Source organism: Rhinoraja longicauda, chromosome 10 (assembly GCF_053455715.1).
Source record: "Rhinoraja longicauda isolate Sanriku21f chromosome 10, sRhiLon1.1, whole genome shotgun sequence".
NCBI classification, from domain to species: domain Eukaryota; kingdom Metazoa; phylum Chordata; class Chondrichthyes; order Rajiformes; family Arhynchobatidae; genus Rhinoraja; species Rhinoraja longicauda.
The window spans coordinates 14,768,859-14,784,017 of NC_135962.1; the positions used below are offsets into that span (position 1 = coordinate 14,768,859).

The 15,159-nt window shown below is 42.6% G+C and overlaps 1 protein-coding gene across 4 annotated transcripts in view; it reads right to left on the reverse strand.

The window, feature by feature from the left end:
• Positions 1 to 12,267, reverse strand: part of LOC144597219 (regulator of G-protein signaling 6) — a 354,481-nt gene extending 342,214 nt beyond the window's left edge. For 3 of the 4 annotated variants that reach the window (XM_078406237.1, XM_078406238.1, XM_078406235.1), the window contains exons 1-2: positions 12,010 to 12,267; positions 11,397 to 11,502 (exon numbers count right to left, since the gene is read on the reverse strand). In XM_078406237.1, the coding sequence (XP_078262363.1) occupies positions 11,397 to 11,480 (84 nt within the window). In that variant the 5' untranslated portion in view covers positions 11,481 to 11,502; positions 12,010 to 12,267. Of the gene's footprint in view, positions 1 to 11,396; positions 11,503 to 11,599; positions 11,728 to 12,009 lie in introns of those variants that run through there. The other variant, XM_078406236.1, reaches the window with a different exon arrangement.
• Positions 12,268 to 15,159: the final 2,892 nt, after the last annotated feature.

Genomic DNA, 15,159 nt, shown 5'->3' on the forward strand with positions numbered 1-15,159 from the left:
CTACTTAACCTCTTCCTATAGCTCAGACCCTCAAGTCCTGGCATCATCCTCGTAAACCTTCTCTGTACCCTTTCCAGCTTGACAACATTTTTCCTATAACAGGGCCCAGAACTGAACACAATACTCTAAATGTAGCCTGACTGACGTCTTATATAAGTGCAATATGACCTACCAGCTTCTACATTCAATACTCTGACTGATGAAAGCCAATGTGCCAAAGCCTGTTTGACCACCCTATTTAGCAGCAACTCCACCTTCAAGGAATTATGTACCTGCACTCCGAGATCCCTTTGGTCTATAACACACCCTAGAGCCCTACCATTCACTGTGTAGGTCCTGCCCATGTTAGACTTCCCAAAATGCAGCACCTTACATTTCTCTGTATATAATTCCTTCAACCATTCCTCAACCCACCTGGCCAGTCGATCAAGATCCTGTTTCAATGTTTGACAACCATCTTCACTATCTGCAAGACCACCCACTTTTGTTTCATCTGCAAACTTGCTAATCTTGCCATGTACATTCTCATCCAAATCATTGATCTAGATGACAAACAGTGATGGGCTCAGCACCAAACCCTGAGGCACACCACTAGTCGCAGGCCTCCAGTCCGAGAAGCAACCTTCCACCATCACCCTCTGGTTCTTTCCGTGAAGCCAATTTTCTATCCATTCATCCATCTCTCCTTGGAACCCATGCGATCTAACCTTCCAGAGCAGCCTACCATGTGGAACCTTGTTACAACATCTTGTTACAACATCTACAGCTCTGCCCTCAAACCTTTTTGGTCACATCCTCAAAAAAATTCAGATTTGTGAGACACCACCTCCCATGTACAAAATGATTGTGACCATCATGTGCACCCTCTTTGACTGACCAATTCTTCCTAGATAAGCAACTCACCCCAACCTAAATAAATAATTATACACAAATCTCAGGATATAAGCAGGCATGTGTTATCACGTTCAAAGAAAAGATGGAAACACTGCAGTGTGTGAGGGTAATTAATTCAACGGGGCATTTGTTAACAAAAAAGCGATTTTTAATGGACTGAGGTGAGTGCTAACTGATTATTTTAATCTCAAGGAAATAGTATTCCATCCACTGAGCAGCATTTTAAGTAGACTTTCCATTTAAGCAAGTGTGGTTGAGCTCTTGACTTTAAGTTTGTGATTTGCCCAAGCAGATGCCTTTTAATCCAACTATTGGCTTTAAAAATGGCCCACACAGGTTCATGCAATTATCAGAACGTTACAACAGAAAGCTTTTCCACGGCAAATATGTCAACATTTAGCAATGCAAATTAGAGACTCGGTACTTGTACATTCAGTGATTGAACTTAACTGAACAAAAATTAAGTAGGGAACATTATGCTAGACAGTGTGAACCTTTTTCCCCAAAATGAAAATGTCAAAGACAATGTCAAGGGACATAGGTTTAAGGTGAAGGGGAAAAGATTTAATAGGGATCTGTAGGGGTAACTTTTTCACGCAAAGGGTGGTGGGTGCATGCAACAAGCTGCCAGAGGAAGTAATTGAGGCTGGGGTGATCCCAACGTTTAAGAAACCATTAGACAGGTATATGGATAGGACAGGTTTGGAGGGATATGGACCAAACGCTGGCAGGTGGAATTAGTGTAGCTGGGATATGTTGGCCGGTGTGGGCAAGTTGGGCTGAAGGGCCCGTTTCCACACTGGATCACTCTGACTCTATGACTGGAGGCCATAGCTATCGGGTGAAAAGGCAATGTTTAAAGGAAATGTGCAGGCAGATAAGATTAGTTTAGCTTGACATTATGTTCGGCACAGAAACTGTAAGCCAAAGGGCTTGTTCTTTTGCAGTATTTTTCTATGTTCTAAAAATATATGCTTTGATATTTAATGAGAAATTTTAGCATCTATCTAACAATATTTGCAGGCTATTTGGCAGCTTTACCATGGTCTCTCAAGTTCTCAGATTTTGTTTGAAAACAAAACAAAACCATTTCACAAAAAGGCAATGCTGCATTCATTACATGAGTCATAATAACTATTTCATGAGATTGGAGTAAGATGAGACAATATTGCAAATAAACCTGTAAATAGTTTCACCAGAGTAATTGCAAAATGGTCTTACTAGATCCACTATACAACAACCTATCCTATGGCTGTAATATTTGCCCCACCAGGTGGTGGCGAATGTGGCAGCCTCACCAACAGCCTGCCATGTCACTTTCTTCTTTTGTTGTTTTTAGTCTGTTTTTACTTGTATGTTTTAGGGCACCTTTAGTTTTTTATTATGTGGGGCCTGGGGGAAAACTTTTTTTAATCTCTTTCCTCGACGGAGATGCGACTTTTTCATCATATCACGTCTGCACTGCGGCTTTAACATCGTGGAGCTGGCGGTCCCTTTGTTAGGGATCAACTTCGGGAGCTCCAACCGCAGGAGCTTCGACCGCCACGATCGCAGGAGATTCAATCGCCCCGATGCGGGGTCTTCGACTGCAGGAGCTTTGATCACCCCGACTGCGGATGTTTCAATTGCCCGGACCGCGAGAGAAAAGGAGGAAAGGAGGAATACATTATTTGCCTTCCATCACAGTGGGGAATGTGAGGTCGCCAAAAAACAAGATGGACGTGCTGCCTGCACTGGTGAGGACTCGGAGGGAGTGCCGGGAGTGCAGTGATCTTGGTGTTTTGCAGGGACATGGCTCCATGAGGACATCCTGGAGTCTAGAGGGCTTTCTGACTGTTTGGGCAGACAGGGACTGCAGGGAGAGTGATAGCAGTCAGTACAACCCTGGTCACATCACGGTGAAGGAGCGTGTGTGTGGCCCGGACATTGAACTGATGGCTGTGGGTCTTCTCTTATGCTGTTTGCCTTGGGGATTCTCACACGCCGCTGAGATGGCTGTTTAAATCTATGTTTAATCTTTATGTACCTTGTTGCTTTTTTTTGTATGACTGCATGGTAAATCAAAATTCACTGTACCTCAGAACACGTGACAATAAAGGATCATTGAACCAAATTCAGACTATGCTTAGGAGCTGTCACTGCATCAAATTGTTCAGAGAGCTGGAGTGTGCAAACAAGTGTCACGATGTGCCAAGGTTCTACATATCCCTGATGTTGTGAAGGATGTGCATGGTCTCTTTGCCATGTTGGACCTTGTCTTGCTGCCTATTCTTTGTAGAAAGGTTCCTGTGGAAAAATACCTTTCACCACAAGTTCATCAGGCAGTCAACAGAATGCACAGCAGGCCCTATATGTGAAAGAGATGGTGGGATCTAATGGGATTGTTCCCTGGGCAAGTTGTTAAAATTATTTGGCAGAATGCCTCGTCATCAGAACTCGCAAACAAGCACCAGAAATTCGTCTAAAGAAGGGTCTCGACCTGAAACGTCACCCATTCCTTCTCTCCAGAGATGCTGTCTTTCCTGCTGAGTTACTCCAGTTTTTTGTGTTTATCTTCACCAGAAATTCATTTGGCTGGTTGTGAAAGGGGCACTCCCTGTCAAATCATTCGCATGTCACAGGTGACACAGCGGCAGAGTTGCTGCCTTACAGCATCAGAGAACTGGGTAGGATCCTATAGGTGCTGTCTGTACGGAGTTTGTATGTTCTTCCTGTCACTGCGTGGGTTTTCCCCGAGTGCTCGGGTTTCTCCCACACTCCAAAGACGTACAGGTTTGTAGGTGAATTGGCTTCTATGAACGTTGTAAAAAAAGTCATTCCTCATGTGTAGGATAGAGCAAGTGTACGGGGATCGCTGGTTGGCGCGGACTCGGTGGGCCGAAGGGCCTGCTTCCATGCTGTATCTCTAAACTAAACTAAGCCCCTTGCATACTGCTCTCCAGTTGGATGGGACATGTCCATAAGTGAATGCTGCTGATTGTCCCACTCCAGGCTGAGGGATGTACTGGAGCTTGGGGCAACAATGCAAAGGCTTTGTGGAGAAACATAGAACAAAAATAGGTGCAGGAGTAGGCCATTTGGCCCATCGAGCCAGCACTGCCATTCAATATGATCAAGGCTGATCATCCAAAATCAGTACCTCGTTCCTGCTTTTTCCCCCCATATCCCTTGATTCCTTTAGCTCCTAGAGGTAAATCTAATTCTCTCTTGAAAACATCCAGTGAATTGGCCTCCACTGCCTTTGTGGCAAAGAATTCCACAGATTCACAACTCCCCTGGTTCTGGACTCCCCCAACATCGGGAACATTTTGCCTGTCCAATCCTTTAAGAATTTTATATGTTTCTATTAAATCCCCTCTCTTCCTTCTAAATTCCAGTGAATACAAGCCTAGTTGACCCATTCTTTCATCATATGTCAGTTCCGCCCATCCCGGGAATTAACCTGGTGAGCCTACGCTGCACTCCCTCAATAGCAATAATGTCCTTCCTTAAATTCGGAGACCAAAACTGCACACAATACTCCAGGTGCAGTCTCACCGGGGCCCTGTACAGCTGCAGTAGAACCTCCTTGCTCTTAAACTTAAATCCTCTTGCAATGAAGGCCAATGAAGACTGTACCTGCATGTTTACTTTCAGTTACTGATGTACAAGGACACCCAGGTCTCGTTGCAACTCCCCTTTTCCTAATCTGAAACCATTCCGATAATAGAAGGAGCACAGTCCAGGATCCTGCTGAGGGGCTGGGCCCTGTGTAAAAGCCTCTCGACCAGTTCATGAATGCATTGTTTAAGGAAGAAACATGAATGGCATTGACACAGAGTTTAAAAAAAACCATATTTAAATGATGGTACAATGAATGTTGAGAAAGACACATGCCAATTGTATTTCTGTGGAGATTATTAATAAAATATAGGGGTTTTTAATTATGCCACAATCTAATAACCTGAGAGAACATTGAAAAGGCAGCTATTGCCATTTTGAGCTTCCAAACATTTGACAGAATGGCAGCTATACAAATTAAAAGAAAAAATATGCAGTTGAACTTCTTTGGTTTACTTGTGTACTGAAGTACTGTATGGGCATAATGTTGGAGAAAGAAAAGACAGAATCTCATCACTTTTGAAATCCCTTTCATGATCTAAACAGTTCAATGGTCGTTAGTGACTTGATGTGTTGTACCAAAAGTGTAATGTAATTAATAAAGTTTTCCTGAAACCAAATGGTGTCAAACATTGGATTTCATACCCAGTAATATGAATGTCTTGGAGTAACTCAGCGGGACAGGCAGCATCTCTGTAGAGAAGGAATGGGTGACATTTCGGGTCGAGACCCTTCTTGAGACTGAAGAAGGGTCTCGACCCGAAACATCACCCATTCCTACTCTCCAGAGATGCTGCCTATCCCGCTGAGTTACTCCTGCATTTTGTGTCTATCTTTAAACCAGTAACTGCAGTTCTTTCCTACACAATATGAATATCTTCTTCTGCAGTCCGACAGGATTGGGGTTCAATTGTTTCCACTGCAGTTTTCTGAAGTAAGTAATAAAGCCACTATGGTAACTGCAGAATCGTTGACAGATCAGGCAGGATTCCTGATGAAATGGGCAATCAAGTTGGTAGCTTGTGAGTAATGCACTCCAGCCATTTGCACTGAGCTTCTATGTGTTCTCTTTACAAACCCACATTTTCTTTCTCCACATTAAGTGATCATGAGACAGATTCCTTCGAGTCCCTGTAGATGCTGCATTTCTTCAAGAAAGCTCCAGGCACATCCTCTGTCCATTTGTAATTTCCTTCAGAAAAGGATAGAGTGGCTGTTTTGTGAACTGTGTATCAATCAGGCAAGCGAACATTGTTCCCTTCCCGTGGAGTGGTCGGTGTGACTAAGAGCTCAATCCAGCAGCTTTGACATGGGAGAGAGCACTAACATGATTTTATTTATCCTGGGCCCTGGCCACTCCCCATTCTAACCTCTCCCATCGGGCAAAAGGTAAAGAAGTGTGAAAACACACACCTCCGGATTCAGGGAGGTTTCCCAACCGTTATCAGGCAACTGAACCATCCTGTCATCAACTAGATAGTGGTCTTGACCTACCATCTACGTCATTGAAGGCCCTCAGATTATTTTAAAATCAGATTTTACTGGACTTTATCTTGCAATAAACATTATTCCCTTTATCCTGTATCTGTATACTGTGGACGGCTTGATTGCAATCATGTATAGTCTTCCCGCTGGCTAAATAACACGCAACAAAAAAGCTTTTCACTTTACCTCGATACACGTGACAATTAACTAAACTACAGAGGGCTAAATATTAGTATCCCTTGTAAATTATTCCTCAACTAGCACTACCTATAAAGTTGACAGGTTAATCAATCATCATCTCATCACAGTATGTGAGATGTTACAGCTTGCTGAACTTGCCTGTGCAACAGTCACTTCAAGCCAAAAAACATTGATTCACAATGTGAATATATTTGGGTGATCCAACTGAGTCAAAAATTTAAGTTTTCCCTTTCTGTCAAAGAGGACAGCCGTCAATATAAAGCCGACATGGATCCAACTCTTGCCATATCAAGGATAGAAGTGAAATATCAAGAGATCATTGTTATGGAGAATCAACAAGATTATTGCTACATCCCTAAATAAAATATTATTTCATCATCACCTTCTGCACTTGTATTTTAACCCTCTGTTAACAGCAAAAAATTGCTCAGAATCAGAGGGTTACAGCAGAAATCCAGCCTTGAGTCCTGTTAAACAACTTATTTGCTCTTTCCTCATAGCCCCGAACCTGTCCTCCTTTTCATCCTAATCTTCCCTATCCAGTTTCCTTTTGAACATCATGAATGAACTTGGTCCTCTCCAGATGATTATCACCAACAACTCCCCCCTCCCTACCACCAGTACTCCATTTGATTATAAGGCTCATCTGTTATAAAAACAGTTAAGAATAATGACAACAGTTGAAACCTAAAACAAAGCATAACTATGCACTATTCAAAGTGGAGCTGAAAATGTGTTGAACATTCTGCCAGCTAAATTAATATAATTATTATGCTGAAAAAAAAAATTTTACACTAACCAATGTCATGTTAGGGCAGTCAATGAGGAACCATGAAGACAAGAATCTTAGTTTCCCCACCAACCTCTGCTATGACATCAGCCAGGATGACAGTACAAATGCCCCCACTGAATATATTAACCCTAGAATAGTTAAATAAATGGCAAGAGAAAAAAAACCAGATTAGTATTCTAAATACCAATCACTGGGCAGTAAGCTCATACAGGAAGGCAAGCCATAGATGTCAATGAGAATCCGGTGCTCCACTTTCCTTTCACATCCCAGGGGGCATCTGGTTGGTAGTTTAATAGGCCACTGTTAATTACCTGGAGTGCGTAGTTGAGTGGTGAATTGATGGGAATGTTGAGGAAATAACATGGAATTACTGTGGGAATACTGAAAAAAATTAGTGCCTGATGAATGCACAAACTCAGTTGGCCGAAGGACCTTCTTCCGTGTTATATAACGCAGTGACTCCAAATCTAATGACTCCATGAGAATGGGATTAAGTAGAATCAAGATCATCTTCTATCCATCGCCAGGGGCCATTTTAAGTCTGACTACTGAAGGGTGGCTATTTAAAGTTTCCTATAAATAAATGTAGGTATCATCCGTGATTCCAATATCCCATAAATGAATAAAATAAAAATAAATTTAAGAACTATATCTTCAGGAGAAATTCAACAGAAAAGTGTGAATCAGCCTCCACAACCCCTATTGTTCCCAGTAAGTGACTCGATAATTACCTCATCCATTATAAGATAATTCAAGTGCTGGTGCTAAACAATGCATGTGACAATGAAATATCCTGATTGTATAGTCTTTTGCATTCTAAACATTGGGCAAAATCCTTGTTAATTTAATAGAATAATTAACTTTAAACTCATCATGCAGAACAAACAAAAAGGAAATAAGTGCAGGTGCGTCAGATGTGCTCAGAAAACAACACTTCATTCTCAAAATAGATTGTACTCTGTTGCTCACATAACAAAATAACAAGTTCAAATTTCAATTCCAAAATTTAACAATACCATTTATTTATTTAAAAAACCGTTTAATATGAAGGAGCAACAGTTTTAAAAAACAAATGTTAAGGTGTTATATTATGGAACAATATTTATGTCAATAAAAGATTGTCAGCCATAGATATAAAAAGAAACTTCTGCAAGGCTAAATCTCCACCCTCTCTCTCTGTCCTCAACTGCATTCCAGAAGCTTACACCTTCTGAGTTAAATTTATCCTCATCACAAGGGGTGGGAAGATGGCACAGTGGGAGAGTTGCTGCCTTACAGCGCCAGAGATCAGGGTTCAATCCTGACTATGTGTTATGTCTACACAGAGTCTATACGTTGTCTCTGTGACCATGTGGGTCTTCTCTGGGTGCTCTGGTCCCCCCCCCCCCCCCACACTCCAAAGATGTGCAGGTTTGTAGGTTAATTGGCTTTGATAAAAAATTGTAAATTGTCCCTAGTGTGTAGGATAATTTCTAGTGGTAAGGTCACTGGTCGGCATGGACTTGGTGGGCCGAACGGGCCTGATTCCACACTGTATCCCTAAACTGAAAAATGAAACATACTCCAAAATGGTCTACAACATATTCCAAATCTTCATCCCCTGAGAGGAATGTATTAAAAGTAGTTAGCTACTCAGTTATTTATTCAGTGGCTGCCTTCAATCTTTAACTAGCTATCCCAACTTCATGGCCACAAATGGTTGAAAGGAATGAATTGCTTAATGGATGTTTGAATTATTTACCGACATACTCCTTACCATAAGTTCTAAACCACTTTAATAGATATGTAGCGAACAGACAAAAAAAAGAGAAGAATGCAGAGCAGCTGTTTTTGTATTTTCTTCAAAGGGGAGTCAAATTTTGTTCTTTATGTAGCTGAAGAACTCAGGTGCTTTACCAAGTTAAGAGGTGCTATGTAAATGTAGGTATCTTCTGACAAACAAGGATAATAGGGAAATGATTAATTAAATAAAAAGTGGGAAATAACATTTCCGAAAGTAAATTGGATGCATTGGCATGTGATCTTGCATTAAGAAGAACATATGAAAGCATCATTCAGCCACTTTAAATAGCAGTAAAGGGCTGATTGCTCTAAACACACATATTCTCCCATTTACAGAGACTGCCAAATGCAATCACTTTGTGCAGCTTCACTTTCATCATTTAACCACAAAACCAGCAAGTCTAGCTTGTAAAAACTAGAAAATGAAGATGCTGGTTTACACAAAAGGACATAAAGTGTTGGAATACCTCAGCAGGTCAAGCAGCATCTCTGGAGAACATGGATAGGTGATGTTCTGGGTCAGAACCCTACTTCAGACTGATTCGCCAGACTCGCACCTAGTTCTCCCCGTCCCCCTGCCCCACCTACATTCCTTCCTCTCACTTCACAATTTGCAACTCTGCAACCATCTGCTCACCCCTCCTGTTTTTAACTCTGGCCTTCGTTGCAACTATCTGTCTATTAAAAAAACCCTTGCCTGTGTCCACCTATTTATTACCTGACAGTCTTTGTCCTGTCTCTCCTCTCTTCAATCGTTCTTGCACCACCTCCACATGCCCCCCCCCCCCCACTCTTCCCGCCATCCACAACAATCAGTCAGAGGAAGGTCCTAATCCAAAATATCACCTATCCATGTGCTCCCCAGAAGCTGCTTAACCCGCTGAGTTACTCCAGCATTTTGTACCCTCAAGTCTAGCTGCCAACTTGCACTAGTCCCAAGCACTTCAACGTTGTAAATTGGTCATTTTTGAGTTACAGGAGAACTGAATCCGAGTTATAAAGTCTTACACTGGGAAGACGAGGCAGTGCCTAATCCAAAACATCATTGCTTTTGTACCGCTCTCTGCTCTTGACATTATCAATACTACTGAAACAGAAACCCATGAATAGCTAAGCATTGATTACTTTGTCAGGAGGTGTCAATGTCCATTAAAGTCCAAAATCTGCCAATGCATTTGTTCATCTCATATTCGGAATTAGACTCCACACTCAGTTTCATGTCAGTCTACAATTCTCAGCCTACACTATTTTAATATCTGAAAAATTAAATTCCCCTCACCCATTTTTCCCATTTCCCTTTAAAAAGTCCCATAGGTCTCTTTTTGGGGGAAGATTTAAATGAATGGGAATAAACAGATACACTGGTTTAAATATATGAAGTGAACACCCATCTTTAAACATGAAGCTGCTCTTCTCCAGCTCCTACAGAGTGAGATTTTCAAACCGCATTAAGAATGTAAAATTTAAAAATAGTCACTTGTGCAGATGCAATATCTCACGAGATAAATACAGTTCTAGTTAAAGCCCAGAGTCCTCCAAAGAGTGGCACTAAATGCTGCAGTAACTCAGCGGGACAGGCAGCATCTCTGGAGAGAAGGAATGGATGGCGTGACCCATTCCTTCTCTCCAGAGATGCTGCCTGTCCCGCTGTTACTCCAGCATTTTATGTCTATCTTCGGTTTAAACCAGCATCTGCAGTTCCTTCCAAAGAGTTTTTCTCGTTCATCATTTCGCAGCTTCATGTGCCAATCCCCCAAAGTGTGTTCAGCAATGTGACCAAACATCCACTGGAGATGTCAAAGGCGTCTCCAATGAATTATCCTCTCTCTGATGCCAACCAGGGAGATCATTGCAAACGTGATCCACGTTAAACAAGCAACAACTTTTTTTCCCCCATTCACATTAACAATAAGTCGAAAAATAGCCATTTTACTGACAAAACACTTTACAGAGAGGCATCAAACTAACACAGGCGACTTTTTGTGTTAATCCTTCTGAAGCTTTTCGTGCAGCCTCAGGTATGGTGCTGAAAAACTGAATCGTACACTTCGCAAACACCGATACAGCGGGTTAATTGCATTCACATTTCCCCCAGGTAAATTACTTGGCCTTCCACCGGTGAGAACAAACATCGAATTTGTTTGGCTAGCCCTGTCTACAGCGATAGTTCCATTTGCACAACGACTCTCCAACGCGTTGTGCTGTCTGGGAGTGGATAAACACTTGGGCCGGACGGTATCTGTTCCCCCTCTCTCCCTCCCCCAGCCCACAAACAAACGGTCAATGCTAAGGGAATGAGCGATGTGCTTGTTTTCGGTGGGGTCCGGTGGACGATAGTACCGGGAGAACTTCCTATTCAACTGACTGTGAAACCATGGCATCTTTTAAAGTCCACTTTTAAAATAACTGTCCGGAATGCTCAAATAACATAGCCGCATTGATATTTGTGCAATAAGCCTTGCAGCCCAAAAGTTTATCTGAAACCCTCGCAAGGCAAGGACATTGATTATCGCCAAACTTAGCCATGATAGTCATCCACTGAATACATTTCACAGCAACCAACTTTTCGGTACAAAACACAAATCCCATCCATGAAAAAGGGAAAATAAATTCCTGTAGGCAATGAAATCCGTGTGCCTACCTTTCGGTACACGAGCATATTGGGGGAAGTCTCCTCCGACTCGCCGCCCCCAGACACAATTTGTTCGGAGGAGCCTTGAGCCATCTCGGGACTGTTTAGTTGAACTCTACAAAGAAGAACAAAGGGAATGAGTGACACTCTGGTCCACACGGGCCAACACACACACGCGGCCGATCCATTGAATTAGCAAGCGTCTGCTTCACCTCAGCTCGGATAGCAAAAAGCACAGAAGGCAGACTGAGCAACGATGTTATTGTCTCTTGCTTTGTACATAAATCCCTTCGACCGATCTGCATCCGAACTCCAAACCCGGTGCAATCACAAAATGCTGGAGTAACTCAGCAGGTCGGGCAGCATCTCGGGAGAGAAGGAATGGGTGACGTTTCGGGTCGAGACCCTTCTTCAGACCCGGTGCATTGGCTCCAAACTATTTTTGACTCCTCGCCTGCAACAGGGTGGGTTGTGGTGACAAGTGATTGTCTCCCTGACCAAAAATAAGACAGCCAATCCATAAATAACAACCCAAATAAATGTCGTGATGCTCAAGGAAGTAACAAATTAGCAGCATATATAAACACACACTTTTCTCTGCATCATCTGGCCTGTTTCGTACCTTGGCAACCGAGATATGACTTTTCCTTCCTCTTCTACAGCGCCGACGGCAGGAGAATCAGGCAGTGTCGAGCATGTTAGCTGGCAGTGTGGGTGGGAAGAGAGGGGCTGTTTATTTGGTGTGTGTGTGTGTGTGTGTGTGTGTGTGTGGTCGCAGGTGAGTCAGTACCAAGAGTAGGAGAGGGAGGATGTATCGGCTGGACCCACTCACTCACCGGCCCCACTCACACTCACACTCACTCTCTCTCTCAGCCCTCCATCCAAGCTCTCACAGCTGCGACTGCAGTAGCGCCCACTGACGCTGCCGACTCCCCTACACTCCGCACCGCACGCTTTTTAAAGGTGGCTACAGATTCCTTTCCCAGAAAAACGTGTTACAAATTGCGCCAAAGTAATCTCTCCTGTCATAACTGTGCGTTGCGGCGACTCTATTTCCCCTTGGCAACCGCATTCTTTAAAAAAAAATCACATACAACACCGTGCTTGGGGGTGCTAATTATTTTCCTACAGCAGCAGACAAACTTACAAAACACACGATTTGGCGTGTCCTTTCAGTGCGTGTGTCTTTGCACTTGCGACTTGCCGATACGCCGGTTGCAATTTCAGCACCAGAGACAGCGGAATTTTCAGCGCCTGCATACCAGGGGAATTCCCTTTGCCATGAATGAAACGAATGGAAGAGAACATAGAAACATAGAAAATAGGTGCAGGAGTAGGCCATTCGGCCCTTAGTGCCTGCACCGCCATTCAATATGATCATGGCTGATCATCCAGCTCAGTAACCTGTACCTGCCTTTTCTCCAGACCCCCTGATCCCTTTAGCAAAAAGGGCCACATCTAACTCCCTATCCACATATCCACATTTTCTGGCGTGAATCGCAAAACCATGCAGACAATTGGAACGAAGAACCAATATACATGGCGGCGGACGATTAGAAAAAAAGATGGGTTGTTTCAATTGCACTGGAATACAATTACATTCAGATCATTGCTCTTGCCATCTCCAAACTTTGGTCCGACAATAAATCACTGAAGTAGAAACAAGGAAATGCAAGTGTTGATTTACACAAAAACAAGACACAACGTGCTGGAGTAACTCGATGGGTCAGGTAGCATCCCTGGAACACATGAATGTTCCGGGTCGGGACCCTCTTCAGACCACAGTTACCAATAACTCCTGGGGACAAACATCGCCACTTGGAGGTCGTTGCCCAAAGCACATCAACCTCTGTGCCTTTAAACCAGCGTCCAATATTTACTCAAACTCATTGGGAGGGAGGTACCATTTTAAATTTCAGTCTGACCCAGCTACTGCAATAAGGGGCTCCAGTAACATTCATTTCCGTTCACAAGCTAACATCAATTGCACTTCAGCATGCACTTTCCCCTTAATCTTTAAAGATATTATCGATGCTTATTATCATACAAATCGTCAAAATTGAGGCTCGCTCTAAAGTAAAGGCGAATTGATGTGCCTCTTGGCTGGATTATTGTGCCCAGTGCAGGAAGCTTCAGAACCTTGTCTTCATGAGAAGGCTGGTTCACCCAGGATGGGATTCCAAATCTTTCCTCACATGGCAGGTTTGGACAACTGGCAGAGGAAAAACATATACATCACCAATTAAATACAATTAATAGTTCAACAGGGTGATGGGGATCTGCCATTAATAATCTTTGACAAGAACAATGCTTTTTACTGAAAATATGGGATATGTAGGACTACTGGTAGGAGAGCAGCATGTGAATATGGATTATCATCATATATATATACAGCCGGAAACAGGCCTTTTCGGCCCTCCAAGTCCGTGCCGCCCAGTGATCCCCGTACATTAACACTATCCTACACCCACTAGGGACAATTTTTTTACATTTACCCAGCCAATTAACCTACATACCTGTACGTCTTTGGAGTGTGGGAGGAAACCGAAGATCTCGGAGAAAACCCACGCAGGTCACGGGGAGAACGTACAAACTCCTTACAGTGCAGCACCCGTAGTCAGGATCGAACCTGAGTCTCCGGCGCTGCATTCGCTGTAAAGCAGCAACTCTACCGCTGCGCTACCGCAGTCAATTAAAGACTCACTATTTTGAAATGAGTTTGCAGATGACACTAAAGTGGGTGGTATTGTAGACAGTAAAGATAGTTGTCACAAATTGCAGCAGGGTCTTGATCAGTTGGGCTGCACAATGGTTGATGGAATTTAATACTACTAAATATTAGGTGTTGCATTTTAGGAAGACTAACATGGAAGGACATACACAGTGAATGGTAGGGCTCTGGGGAGTGTTGTAGAGCAAATTGTGGCATTGAGTGATAGAGGGATGCTCCAACTTGGTTGTTGGGAGGTGTGTGATGGATCGTTAGAACTGAGAGAATATCTCTGAAAAAGTGTGCCAAGTGGGTTAATGAGTGCAGATTGAGCACATTATGCCTCTTTGTATGTGTAAAGTGCTATTTATTAATGATCAGGCCGGTGGGCATATACAAATAGAATAAGGAACACTTTGGGGTTGGGGAGAGATGAAATAACGTTAAATGCCATGATTCTTAAATTGTTATTTTTAAGCATAGATTCTATTTAAGAAAGAGAAATGGTGTATAACAAATCTAAAAGCTTTGAGGATAAAAGTAGCAGAGATAAGAGAGAACCAATTAGATAAACTTGGATCAGGTTTCGCCTAATGGATTGTTACATGAAGTAAGGCTCAAAGAATTAAAAAGATTAGTTGTAGACTCAGGTTACAATAAAAGGAAGGGCAAATAATGTGGGTATGAGAAGGTATCATTTGCAAGTTGATAATCAGGTATCAGTGGGTTCCAACATGGGCCTTCAGCTTTATACAGTCTCTGTTGATGATAGATGAAAAGACAAAGTATAGTATTCAGGTTAATTGATGATACATAACTGGGTAAACTGGAGAGGATTCAAAGTATACAGAGGGATATTGATTGGTGAAATGAGTGAACAATAAGGATGAGACTGAATATATTGTAGGAAGCTATGAGAAGATGTACTTTCGTAGGAAGAATAGGCAATCAGTATGTTTTAAATAGTAACTACCAAATGATGGAGAAAAAAAAATATCCCTCCACATCCACTTTATCCAGGCCTTTCATTATTCGGCAAGTTTCAATGATGTCCCCCTTATC